At 38.6% G+C, this 13,754-nt stretch overlaps 1 protein-coding gene across 1 annotated transcript in view; it reads left to right on the forward strand.

Annotated features, from left to right (window-relative positions):
• Window positions 1-13,754, forward strand: part of TRPM8 (transient receptor potential cation channel subfamily M member 8) — a 106,301-nt gene that overhangs the window by 21,353 nt on the left and 71,194 nt on the right. Inside the window, exon 9 of the mRNA XM_026679005.2 lies at window positions 2,059-2,256. Coding sequence (XP_026534790.1) covers window positions 2,059-2,256 — 198 coding nt within the window. The remainder of the gene's footprint in view (window positions 1-2,058; window positions 2,257-13,754) is intronic.

The raw sequence follows: 13,754 nt of genomic DNA on the forward strand, positions 1-13,754 counted from the left end.
ATTCCTGCTAGATCTCAAACTAAAAGAACCAGTCCCAACAAAATTGTTTGAAGACAATGTGTAATGTATAGAGTAAGAACTGCAGACACAAAGAGGTCCAGCCCAATATGAAGCAAGTGAAACTATCCACTGATATGAACTGTCACTGATAGTTGCACCTAGCAAGCCAGTGCGCAGGATTTTTTTCTCAGGGATAGAAAAGAATCGGGATTGTTAATAAACAGTTAATAACTGTTAATAAATACCAAGCTTAATATTTCTGGTAGCTGAACTGAGTGACATGGGTCCTTGCTCTGATCTGGATATAGGAATTGACTGGGAAAGTGCTGGTGCAAACATAACTGGATATTACAGCAATTTTCCATCAGAAATTAGGAACCTATCAAAAACATGAATAATTTGTACACTGTGTATACTTTTTAATTTTCATCATCCTAATGTTCATCACCAATTTTAAGGAAGATTATTTAAAAGATATACATTTCCATTTACTTGCACGTGTCATTCCCAACTATGACTAAAGATAGTCCTCGACTTAAAACAGTTCATTTAGTGACCACTTGAAGTTACAACAGCACTGAAAAAAGTGACTTATGACTATTTTTCACACTTTGCCTTTGCAGCATCTCCATAGCCATGTGATTTACATTGTGATGCTTGACAAATGGTTCATATTTATGACAGTTGCAGTGCCCTGGGGTCATGTCATCCCTTTTTTGTGACTTTCTGACAAGCTAAGTCATTGGGGAAAGCAGATTCACTTAACAGCTGTGTTTACTAGTTTAATAACTGCAGTGATTGATTTAATAAATGTGGCAAGAAAAGTAATAAAATAGAGCAAATATCTCACTTAGCAACATACATTCTGGGCTCAATTGTGATCGTAAGTTGAGGGCTACCTGTAGTTGTGGTGGTGGTTTTTTTATTCACTAACTTTCACCAAAGTATTTTTCTTCCTGTTCTTCCTAAAAAATGGTTGGTTTGTCCATGATGGTATTGGTGGAAAGTTTAAACAAATAAACCATATTCAGAGGAGGAAAGTTCCATTGTATTTCTAAGCCCAGCTGCCTCTGCACTATATTTCCCAGGGTGCCACTGGCAGTCAAAGAGACCTCAGGAGTGGGCAGGATTGCTGCAGGTCAGTTGAGCTAGAGAACTGGGTGTTGCCTCGGAGAATTGGCTTGCTCACCTTGCTGAAGACAGGGAGCAGAGCAGCAAAAGATGACAGCCATTCTTTGTGCCTAAATGGCAATGAATGACTGATGAGTGAGAAAACCATGTGAGAGAGATGGACAGACCTAGCCATCTTCCATTCCTGTTTTTCCAAACATAACATTGAACAACTGATCTAAACAGGTTAGATAACCCACAGAGGTTAAGAAACCTTTAAGAATTTGGTTTTTCTGGCTGTCCCCTGTACTTAGGCCCTGTGGTTGAAGACTGGAGCCATTTTTAGTGAAAGCAGACTTAATAAGTTTTGTTATGTCCTATCAAATGTGCTTGTAGACAATTGTTTGTCTAACCACTGTAGTGTAAACTGGTAATGCACAAACCAGGATAACCCTTCAGAAGAGCAGTGAGTGTTGCTTGTGTTCTGGTGCAGTAGATCTTTGTGGTCTGGCTGTTGTGTTTGGATATTTTCAGGTAATGTGCAGTTTGCTTTCATAGTAAACAATACTTTTTTAAAAGGGAAGACCATACTTGAGGCAATGAAAATTAGATTGCAATCAGTATTCTGTAGAACACTCAGCAGAACATGTGCTGGGTTTTTTTGAATCAATTAAATCAGGCCCTGGAACAGCAAGTCTGTCATCATGCATCATGTACCCCTAGCTGAGCTACCTAATCTGGCATATACCACATGGCTGGCTGGACTGATAGGAATGTCAGAAATAAGGATTGCCAAGACTGATGATTTTGTGGGTGTTTAGTTACCTACCAGAAACACTATATGACTACTGAAAGCAGCTATACACACAGCTGGAATCATATATATCCCATATACAGAGCTACAAACTGTACTATGAACATTAATTATGTCAGTAGTCTCTTTCATAGGCAATTAACACTGCCATCAAGAACAAAATTCCCTGTGTGGTGGTGGAAGGTTCTGGTCAGATAGCAGATGTGATTGCAAGCTTGACAGGGGCAGAAGGCACACTTACTTCCTCTTCCGTTAAAGAGAGATTGCTCAGATTCTTGCCTCGCACACTTTCTAGACTCAATGAAGAGGAGATTGAGAGTTGGATCAAATGTGTAAGTATGTACATTCTTCCTCCATGTAACTGGGACATTTATCAGTTGTGTATATTGTATAATTAATTTGCTAGACTGTGATGGAGAACTTAATGAATGCTAACCTAAGAGAGAAGGGGGAAATGTATTCTGCTTCAGATAGTTCAGGACTTAAGACATGTAAATAGAAAGTAGGGAACAGCCTGGGTAAAGTGCTAATCAAGTGTCAACTTCCACTGGCCATTTTGAGAGCTCAGATTTAAAAATGTTAGTAATTAGGAATGGAATATTTTAATATTTTTCTAATTTCTAAATTTATTATTAACAAGTTTCTAATGCAGTTTCTATCCTGATCTTAACTTAAAAAAAATTAAGACAATTCCAATTTTTAAATTTATTATTAACAAGATTTTCATTGCAATTTCTATCCTGCTCTTCACTTTAAAAGAATACATAAGACAAAAATATTTTAAACACTACAATTATAAAATGAGATAAATGATAAAAATGCATTAAAATTACATTTTTAAAAAAGAATTTTTTCAAGTGATAAAACTTGTAAAACTGGAAATATTTTTTTCCAGCTAGACTGTGATGAATTGAAGCAAAAACTAAAGCAAAATTCATTGAAGACACTTAGAATGATATTTCTTAGAATAATATGAGCATGCCTTGAGAAAGAGTATATTTTCCACTGCTGTGCATTGTTTATTTTATAAGAATGTGACTATTTTCCCACATATTTTTTTTTGTTCCTTTTTTTATAGCATTTCATTGTGTAGTACCAAGAAACTGTTTTGAGATTTTATAGATTATTTGTAATAATTATTTACAATTTTCCAAGATACATAGGTAAGGAGGCAAGTAGGCATAACATCTAACTCCTGTTTATTAGAAATCAGATTAACACTTTCAAATCTGGGCAGGAAAAACCTGGCCCTAGGTGTCAGAAAGGGGTTGGAGTTTTTTTTATTTCTATATTGTCCAGATTTTTGCAGCCCTGCTCCATTATACCTACAATTAGTTCCACAGATGCTGCTGGTTATTTAATGTATATCTCATGAACTCATAATATGAGTTAATCCAAGAGTCCTGAAAATGTGGGCTGTGACTCTCTAAGGCAAGGGTCTTCAAACTTGGCAAGTTTAAGACTTGTGGTCTTCGACTCCCAGAATTCCTGAGCTACCATGACTGGAGGAGGAATTCTGGGAGTTGAAGTCCACAAGTCTTAAAGCTGTCAAGTTTGAAGACCCCTTCTCTAAGAGTTTGCAAGCACCTAGCGCAAGAGACCCAGTTACCACTTTAAAAAAAAACATGATCAGGCTTCTTTAGGTAGTACTGTATATCTGCTATTAAAACTGACCATAGGCTTTGCCTCTGCCAGCTTGGTGATTTTGGTATTCAAAGTCCAAGAACCCCTATGATAAAATGTAGTTATTAAAAATAGTGTATTTATTTCTTGCCTAGCTCAAATGAAGTCATTAAGGTTATCTGGGATAATAAAAAAGGTTTTAGAATGTGCAGAAATGGATAGGTTATCGATGGAATTAAAGGACAGAGAAGAAATGGAGTACTCTGAGATTTGGAATTTATGGTATAATTGGTTGGAAGGTAGACGCAAAGCTGATAGATGAAGGATATGTAGGAGCTATAGTAAGTTGAGATAAATACTGTTTGTAAGCCTGTAAATATTTGGTTTACGTTGAATGTAAAAACAAATATGTAATATATGGTAACAGCCTACCTAATTAGATAGTGTGTCAATGTGAGTGAACACCGATATTGAAACGCTATGATGAGTGGAAATGTGTTTTTATGACGAAAATATGATTAATAAAATTTATTTTTAAAATTAAAAAAAAAAGGTTATCTGGGAAAACATCTACTCTAAACATTTTAAGGTGTGTGTGATATTACCAGGTTTGAGAATCTGTAAGTTGATTCAGTGTAATACATGAACTGACCTATTGTGAAACAGTCAGATTTATATCTATATAAGTTGTTGTATCACTCTAAAAGAATATGTTTATAAAAAGCTTTCTTTTTTGTTAATTGACAGCAAAATTGCATTGTATATTGAATGCTGCTAGACAAATGCTCAGTATCTGAGTTGTGCTTGCTGGGGCTTTTGTTCCTTTTGAATGTCCTTTTCTTTTGCTTTCTGCTTTTTTTCTTAGCTTCTGCCTTTTTTCTCACCTGAAAATTTCTAACACTCAGTTTATGACAAAAAAAATGGGCTTTCGTTCAATCAGCTAAGTGAGGACAGAATTATTGGAGAGAAGCAGGAAAAACTTTCATCAGAGCTGCTATTATAAACTAGATTTATACATAGCAGTTAGGTTCACACAAAATTTTAAACATAAGACTGGATTAATAATGAATGATTATTGTGTTCATAGAACATATGGTGCCCAAACAAATAAACCATATGGCTTGGTTAGTAAAGTAATGTCTGGTTCCTTACAATATGCCAAATTGAAAAAATCCCATACCATTTTAACCTCATCTAATCTATTGTATTGTACAAACAGAGCCAAAATAAATATAGTATTGGCAAGAAAAAAAACCAAGATGACAAAATTATGCTCACTCAAAAAATTCAGTTTATCTTTCCTGTCAGGTGCAAAAGATTAGGTCCACACATGAAAGTCCAACTAAACCAATTTATTGCTAATCACACCTATGTACAGGAATCTTCTCAACTAACAGTTAACACCTATTTGGGGTTAGATAAGGGTCAACAGAATTCAAGGGAGATGGGATTTAATTCATTTATGCCTATGTAGGGATTCTAGTCTGATCATTCTTTTAATTCTGCCTCCAGATTCCACCACTCTTTTTTTTTCCATTTGAAATATGATAACAATAGCTTTAGATTTATATACTGTTTCACAGTGCTTTACAGCTCTCTCTAAGTGGATTACAGAATCAACATATTGCCCCCAACAATCTAGGTTCTCATTTTACCAACCTTGGAAGGATGGAAGGCTGAGTCAGCTCTGAGCCGGTGAGAATCGAACTGCTGTCAGTTGGCAGAATTAGCCTGCAATATTGCATTCTCACCACTGTGCCAACACGGCTCTATAATGTGGCCAATTTGGTTCAGTGATGCGTGTGTTTGTTTCAGCATAAATTCAAATTCACAGCAAATAGAGTCCCAGTTTAATTACATTAAAATGTTGATGAGATGTTTTGGTACTTTTATTCCTGTCAAGCTCCAGGGAAATCAGAAAATCCAGGCACTTCAAATGAGTATAAAGATTTGTTGCAAGTTCTCTACAAGAATCTGAACTATTAACAGGCAAAACAAATTGGCAGTATATAAAGGAATTCAAGGTGGGCTGGACTTAGATCTCTTGTGGGCATGAACAGATTCATGATTGACGGATTCATGATTTGACCTCTCCCTCGGCCTCAGCCTGGTCATCTCCTACATCACACATACCTCCACCTTGCCCCCCACCCCAGGTTCTTCTATGCTGCTTTCCCCTTCCTGTGTTGTGTCTTCAAAGTCTGACTTCTCATGGGAACTTGGCAAGGGTGGGAGGGGAAGCAATCTCAAAGGAATCCTTCTTCCGCTTCTCTTCAGGAACTGGTGAGTCAGGTGGAGGTGGTTGTAACACACAAACATAATTATAGGTTCCATCCCCTCCCCTTCCTGGGAATTGAAGGCTAGCTGTAGAAGTGCCACTGTAGGCAAGTCTCCCCCCTCCCCCAAGGAATGCAGAAGGACTGGTTAATGTCCTCCTCAATAGATTCTTCAGGCAAAGCCAGGTAAGGGGCTGGTAGCTTGGTCACCCCTAAGGAAGTACTGGTGAAAGTGATGAACTGGAGGATGAACATACCATGTGTTTTCCCATGCGTGATCTGCAGTAGGATAGCCCTTCCAATGTATCATGTACTGAATGGCTTTGCCTCTTTTCCTAGAGGGTAGGATCTCTTCCACTTCATATTCTGGTTCTCTCTCTACAGGTGGTGGAGAGAGGCGCTGCAATCGTATTATGCTTGGGAAGAGATCTGTGGGATGTAATGCTTGGTAAAATAGTGGATGCACTTTTATTGAAGGGGATAATTGGAGGTAGAAAGCTACTTGATTTGTTGGAGAACTTTGGTCCCACAAATTTAACGCCTAGCTTTTTGAAAGATCTTGAAGTAGCTAAGAACTTGGAAGAGAGCCAAATGTTGTCTCCTACTGCTATGGGTGGGCCCTCCTGCCAATGGGCATCTGCTACCTTTATGAGCCTGTTTCAATTGGTTAAGCAGCTGTTTCAAATTGCTGGGCAGCATGTTGCTCTTGTAAGAAGTAAGAAGTCATTAGCTTCTGCAACCATTCTTCCATGGTAGGAATCAAAGTGTCCTTTCATTTTTGCGCATACATGACAGTCTTGCGGCTGTCAATATAAATAGAACAAAGTTCCAAAATTTTTCTCCAGGTCTTTTTCCATTAGACTCAAAAGGAAAAGTTCTGGTATAATTTCTATCTCCGTTTTCAGTATTTTCTGTATTAAAATATGAATCATACTTGAATCATTTTTTTGCTTTATCACATGTCCACCATAGATGATAAAAATTCCCTTCTTTATTTTTACACTTCCAACCTTCATTTGACATGCCTGCATACATCTTGGATAACTTATCTGGTGTCAAATACCAGCAATACATCATCTTATAGAAACTCTCTTTTAGATTATAATTTAATGTACATTTTAAACCCTTCATCCACATATTTTCTCATTGTTCAATCATCACATTATATCCAAAATTCCATGCCCACTGAATCATACAGTGTTTTACATGTTCATTTTCCAAATTCAATTTCAATAACATTTTATAAATCTTGGCAATAATATGTTGCCACATAATGAAAGTTCTTATTCATTTTTAACAAAGTCAAACCCATAGCACTTTTTGTCCAATTTGAACCTTTCTTTCAGTTGCTGATAATAGTAAGTGTAGCCTTCTGTTTCAAGTTCTTCCCTTGGCTTTAGTATTGAGTCACCAGAATTAAAAGTTAAAATGTTACCATACGTTAGCCAATCTGGCTTTGCCACAATTTCTTTTCTAAAAAAAGCTTCCTGTCGGTGACACCCAAAGTTGCAGCTTTGTAGGGAGCCTTGTTTTATTCCAAACCAGTGCTGGGATTCAACTAATTTAACAACCGGTTCTCTTCCCTAATTACCAGCTGCGTACACATCGCTGGGTGGGCATGGCCAACTCGCCTCTCCCGACCTCTCATGACCATGGGGATGCTACAATGGTCATAAGTGTGAAAAACAGTCATAAATCATTTTTTTCAGCGCCATTGTATCTTTGAATGGTCACAGCCCAAAAGGACACCACTAAAGCAGTGAAGGAAGACCGCCTCCCCCGATAGAAAAAGAAACGATGAGGCAGGAAAAAATTCAAAGACAATACCATATAATTAAATCACAACAGTTCAAATCCTTTTAAAACTAAAATAGAACCTTTGTCTGGCTCATTGCCAGAGCCCACACCCCAGGCAAGCCGAACTACAAAGAAAGCAATTAGCCCTGAATGTGGCAAAAGAGCAAACACAGTAGCTATTGCTTGTTAAACCAATTACCAGAACAAATAGACATAGGAACTAGCCAGATTTGTGAACACTGTTTCTTTTCAGGAACAAAGATTAACCTTTTTCCTCCCAAACAAAGCTGAATAGGAAAAATTATCCCATCAATAAACACAGGATTAAACATCACCAAGCACAGAATTAAACTTCACCAAAAACCAGTTTTAGACCAAAACTCCGAAAGGGTATGTAAACTCACCTTTGAATGTCAATCTTTTTAGCTAGCCAAGAAGCCTTGCTGAATGTCAATCATCTTGGTTCCTTGTCATTAAAAGCTTCTTTCCAGCAGCTCTGCTTTGTTATTTAATTATTTCTTCAAAGTGCTGATCATTGCATCCCGGCTGGAAGAACACCAACAGGGGAGTATTTCCTCCCAATTGCAGTGTAAAAAGCTTTAAACAGCCCTTCCCCTTTAAGAAAGTCAAGCCCCAGCAAAGTACTAGCAAAGAAGAAAAAACTCAGGCTCTCAGGTGACAGTAAGTTTGGGTGTACTGCCAAGAACTTTTAGCTTTTATAAGGGTTAACTGAGAGGCAGCTTCTGTAAGCAGGGCAATAAAGATTAGGCTAGAAACAACACCAGAATGTTTCCTTCCTGCTTTCCTTATAGGATTAGCTCTGTAAAGTAGAAAACAAACAAGATTTCTTCCAACAGCTGGTTCTCTGAACTGCTTAGAAAGTTAACAACTAGTTCTTGCGAATAGATGTGAACCGGTTGAATCCCACCACTGTTCCAAATTCTTAGTATGATATGTCTAACAAAATGGTTATTAAAATCAACATTAACTTTACTTTTGTCATACCATAAGTAGCCATGCCATCCAAACCTTAATTCGTGGCCCTCTAATTTGAGTAGCCTCTTGTTCTGGAGACTCACCCATTCTTTTGCCCAGGTCAAACAGCATGCATCAAAATGCAATTTCATATCTGGTAGACCCAACCCCCCTCTTTCCTTTGTATCTTGCAATAGTTTAATTCTTGCTTTTCCCCCCTTAGAATAGAATAAAATAAAAGAGTTGGAAAGGACCTTGGAGGTCTTCTAGTCCAACCCCCTGCTTAGGCAGGAAACCTATACCATTTTAGATAAATGCTTATCCAATCTCTTCTTAAAAACTTCCAATGTGATTTTCAACTTCTGGAGACAAGTTGTTCCACTGATTAATTGTTCTGTCAGGAAATTTCTCCTTAGTTCTAAATTGTTTCTCTCCTTTATTAGTTTCCACTCATTGCTTCTTGTCCTACCCTAAGGTGCTTTGGAAAAAAGCTTGACTCCCACTTCTTTGTGGCAGCCCCTGAAATATTGGAACACTGCTATCATGTCACCCCTAGTCCTTCTTTTCATTAAACTAGACATACCCAATTCCAGCAACTGTTCTTTATATGTTTTAGCCTCCAGTCCCCAATCATCTTTGTTGCTCTTCTCTGCACTCTTTCTAGAGTCTCAACATTTTTTTTACATTGTGGCAACCAAAATTGGACCAAAACTGGATGCAGTATTCCAAGTGCACTATGGCATTATAAAGTGGTATTGACACTTCACATGATCTTGATTCTATCTCTCTGTTTATGCAGCCTAGAACTGTGTTGGCTTTTTTGGCAGCTGCAGCATACTGCTGCCTCATACTGTAATTAAATGATTTCCATATAAGCTTAGAGATATCCTTCTGCCATTGTTGTCAGTTATGACTATTGGTCACATCTGAAATAAAAAAAGCATCTTTGGTAAAATGTTCATCTTAATTACAGAGATTCTTCCCAATTTATCCCATCTTTGTAAATCCTGTTTAATATCCCTCCAAAAGGGAACATAGTTATTTTCAAACAGTTTTATATTTGTATTTGTCAACATAACCCCTAAATATTTCACCTTTTTCTCAACCCTAAAACCCAAGTTTTTATTCAATACATCAGTATCCTGAGAAGACATATTATTAATCAGCATTGTTGTTTTCTCTTTATTTATTTTGAAACCTGCCAAAGCCCCAAACTCATTCAGTTTCCTCATCAAATATTCTATATTATTTTTTGGATCCTATAGAAATATAATCAAGACATCAGTGAAGGCTCTCAATTTATAAACTTCTTTCTTAATATTTATACCTCTTATTTTTTTTTCATCCTGATATCTCTATTCAAGACTTCCAAAACCAAAATAAACAGCAGAGGGGACAAAAGGTACCCTTGTCTTGTACCCTTTTGAGTTTTACATGAATTAGTTAAATCACCATTTATGACAATTTTTGCATTCTGTGACATTTAGATTGCTTTAATTCCCATGGCCACTTTAAAAGGAATGAAATTGGTGCTACTGTGCATTGAGTTGTTATAAGGAACCTCAGCAAAAGGAAGGAGATCTGCCCAATTGTCTTGTTGGTAATTAATGTAATACCTGAGATACTGCTCCAAGCCCCATTTGCATGTTCAACATTCATTTCCAGATGATGCAAGGAGCTGAACCCCTGGGTAGCCCCCAAAAGTTTTAAAAACTCCTGCCAAAGTGAATTGAACTCTGTGATCTAAGATTATTCTTTCTGGCACACCAGGTAGCCTGTAAACATGCCGTGCAAGCAATTTAGCCAGTGGTGTGATTCAACCACTGTAACAACCAGTTTAGTGAGTGCGCGCATGCACAGCATTTAGAAAAGACCATTTTTAGCTATAATACTTACCTTTTGCTGCAGCCCTGGTGAGTAAAACATCTGATGCACGGCAAACCACTCTGCCACACAAATCAGCTGTATTCAAAAACAAGGAAATAAAGCACAGAAAAAGGGCAGGGGCAGGTGGGTGGGGCCAAATGATCACCGGAACTACCAGTTCGCCTGAACTGGTCTGAACTGGTAGAATCCCAACCCTGAATTTAGCCAAAGTGCAAGTGGATGGGATTTTTTGGTTTGGCACAACATGCACTTGTATAAGATCTTGCTTCTCCAATCTTCCCAGGAAAGCAGGACACTTGAAGCTGAAGTTGTTCCAAAAGGAGCTTTTATTGAAAGGCTTATGATAGCAAGAGATCTAGGCAGAAACTAAATTTTCCCACTTAAAAACAGAAATTTAAAGCAGTGCAAAAAAACAACCCTCCCACAGTAAAGCAATGCATGAAACAGAAACTTCATATAGAGATCTCTCCAATTCTCCCCACTCCCACTAGAATGCCAGCATTCCAACAGAAATATATGGGACCTGACAATTTGTTTGGAAAATAAATCAGTTGTCATTCAAATCACTGTGTTTCTCGAGCTTTCAGCAGTTGCACTTTAAAGTCCACTGAAATTTCTTTCAATGGAGCTTTAGGCTTTGTTACTGGCTGGAGGAGTCCTTCTGTTTTCCCTTGTGTCCTCTTGGCAGAGGCACATAGCTCTCTATGTCCTTCTTTAGTGACCACCATCAAAACTGGCACTGAACTACGTGCAACATTTTAAGAAAGTCAAAGTGTCCTGCTATCTTTGAATCATGGCTTTTCTGTAAAACCATCAGGCATTGGCTTTCCAGGATGTACAATTTGGCTCCCACCCATGCTAAACAATCTTTTTTTTTAAATAAAAATTTTATTTGGGTTTTCACAAAACATAATACAAGTAAAATTTCTTTTTTTGAGAATAGCATGGTCCCGGGTTATCACTTCTCCATACAGACACAAATTCAATTTCATATTCATCTTTGTGTTCTATTCCATATCTTATTACTATTTTAACATTTTCTCAATAATTTTTCCCTTCCCTTAGTTTTCTCAATCTTACTTTTAATTATCTCATTCCTTTCTAAATTCAATTATATATACACTGCTCAAAAAAATAAAGGGAACGCTTAAACAACACAATGGAACTCCAAGTCAATCACACTTCTTTGAAATCAAACTGTCCACCTAGGTAGCAACACTGATTGACAATCAATTTCACATGCTGTTGTGCAAATGGAATAGACAACAGGTGGAAAGCATAGGCAGTTAGCAAGACATCCCCAAAAAAGGAGTGGTTCTGCGGGTGGTGACCACAGACCATTTCTCGGTTCCTATGTTTTCTGGCTGATGGTTGGTCACTTTTGAATGCTGGCAGTGCTTTCACTCTAGTGGTAGCATGAGACGGAGTCTACAGCCCACACAAGTGGCTCAGGTAGTGCAGCTTATCCAGTATGACACATCAATGCAAGCTGTGGCAAGAAGGTTTGCTGTGTCTGTCAGCGTAGTGTCCAGAGCATGGAGGCGCTACCAGGAGACAGGCCAGTACATCAGGAGATGTGGAGGAGACCGTAGGAGGACAACAACCCAGCATCAGGACTGTGACCTCCGCCTTTGTGCAAGGTGGGACAGGAGGAGCACTGCCAGAGCCCTGTGACCTCCAGCAGGCCACAAATGTGCATGTGGCTGCTCAAACGGTCAGAAACAGACTCCATGAGGGTGGTATGAGGGCCCAACATCCACAGGTGGTGGTTGTGCTTACAGCCCAACACCGTGCAGGGCATTTGGCATTTGCCAGAGAACACCAAGATTGGCAAATTCGCCATGGCACCCTGTGCTCTTCACAGATGAAAGCAGGTTCACACTGAGCACATGTGACAGACGTGACAGGGTCTGGAGACGCCGTGGAGAACGTTCTGCTGCCTGCAACATCCTCCAGCATGACCAGTTTGGCAGTGGGTCAGTAATGGTGTAGGGTGGCATTTCTTTAGGGGGCCATACAGCCCTCCATGTGCTCGCCAGAGGTAGCCTGACTGCCATTAGGTACTGAGATGAGATCCTCAGACCCCTTGTGAGACCATATGATGGTGCGGTTGGCCCTGGGTTCCTCCTAATGCATGACAATGCTAGACCTCATGTAGTTGGAGTGTGTCAGCAGTTCCTGCAAGACGAAGGCATTGATGCTATGGACTGGCCCGCCGGTTCCCCAGACCTGAATCCAATTGAGCACATCTGGGACATCATGTCTCGCTCCATCCACCAACGCCACGTTGCACCACAGAATGTCCAGGAGTTGTGGGATGCTTTAGTCCAGGTGTGAGAGGAAATCCCTCAGGAGACCATCTGCCACCTCATCAGGAGAATGCCCAGGAGGTGCCAGTGGCGAATTTGCCAATCTTGGTGTTCTCTGGCAAATGCCAAACATCCTGCACGGTGTTGGGCGGTGTTGGGCTGTTGGGCCCTCATACCACCCTCATGGAGTCTGTTTCTGACCGTTTGAGCAGCCACATGCACATTTGTGGCCTGCTGGAGGGAGGTCATACAGGCACGTGGAGGCCACATAAACTACTGAGCCTCATTTTGACTTGTTTTAAGGACATTACATCAAAGTTGGATCAGCCTATAGTGTTTTTTTCCACTTTAATTTTGAGTGTAACTCCAAATCCAGACCTCCATGGGTTGCTAAATTTGATTTCCATTGATAATTTTTGTGTGATTTTGTTGTCAGCACATTCAACTATGTAATGAACAAAGTATTTAATAAGAAGATTTCATTCATTCAGATCTAGGATGTCTTATTTTTGTGTTCCCTTTATTTTTTTGAGCGGTGTATATCTTTTTCTAAGTTTCAATATCTTTCTAGTCATATTTATACTTTTGTCTGTCCTGTTTCAATTTATAATAATTAAAATGTTCCCCTCCTTTCCTAATTTCATTCTCTCATTCTCTTTATTTCATTTATTTATTAAACATTCCATTACATTATAATGAGTATTTTATCTATCATTTTAATCACACTTGTTTCATATTTTCAAAGTTCATTTCTATTTCTAATATAACAATACTATCTTATGTACCCTTGCAGAATCCCCCTTTCAATTAAGTTTTCACCCATTATCTCTGGGTCTTCTAAATAGGCTTATACCCTTAATCCTTGTACGTTTTCCTTGTCTCTCTATATCCTGTTTCTGTCCTGTGTCCTGTCCTATGTCCTGTTTTTTATAATTTCTTTTCCTTTCCCTCTTCCCCCTCTTC

The sequence above is a fragment of the Notechis scutatus genome, chromosome 1 (assembly GCF_049901735.1).
Source record: "Notechis scutatus isolate UNSWTSFEM ecotype Mainland chromosome 1, rNotScu1.2, whole genome shotgun sequence".
Taxonomy (NCBI): Eukaryota; Metazoa; Chordata; class Lepidosauria; order Squamata; family Elapidae; genus Notechis; species Notechis scutatus.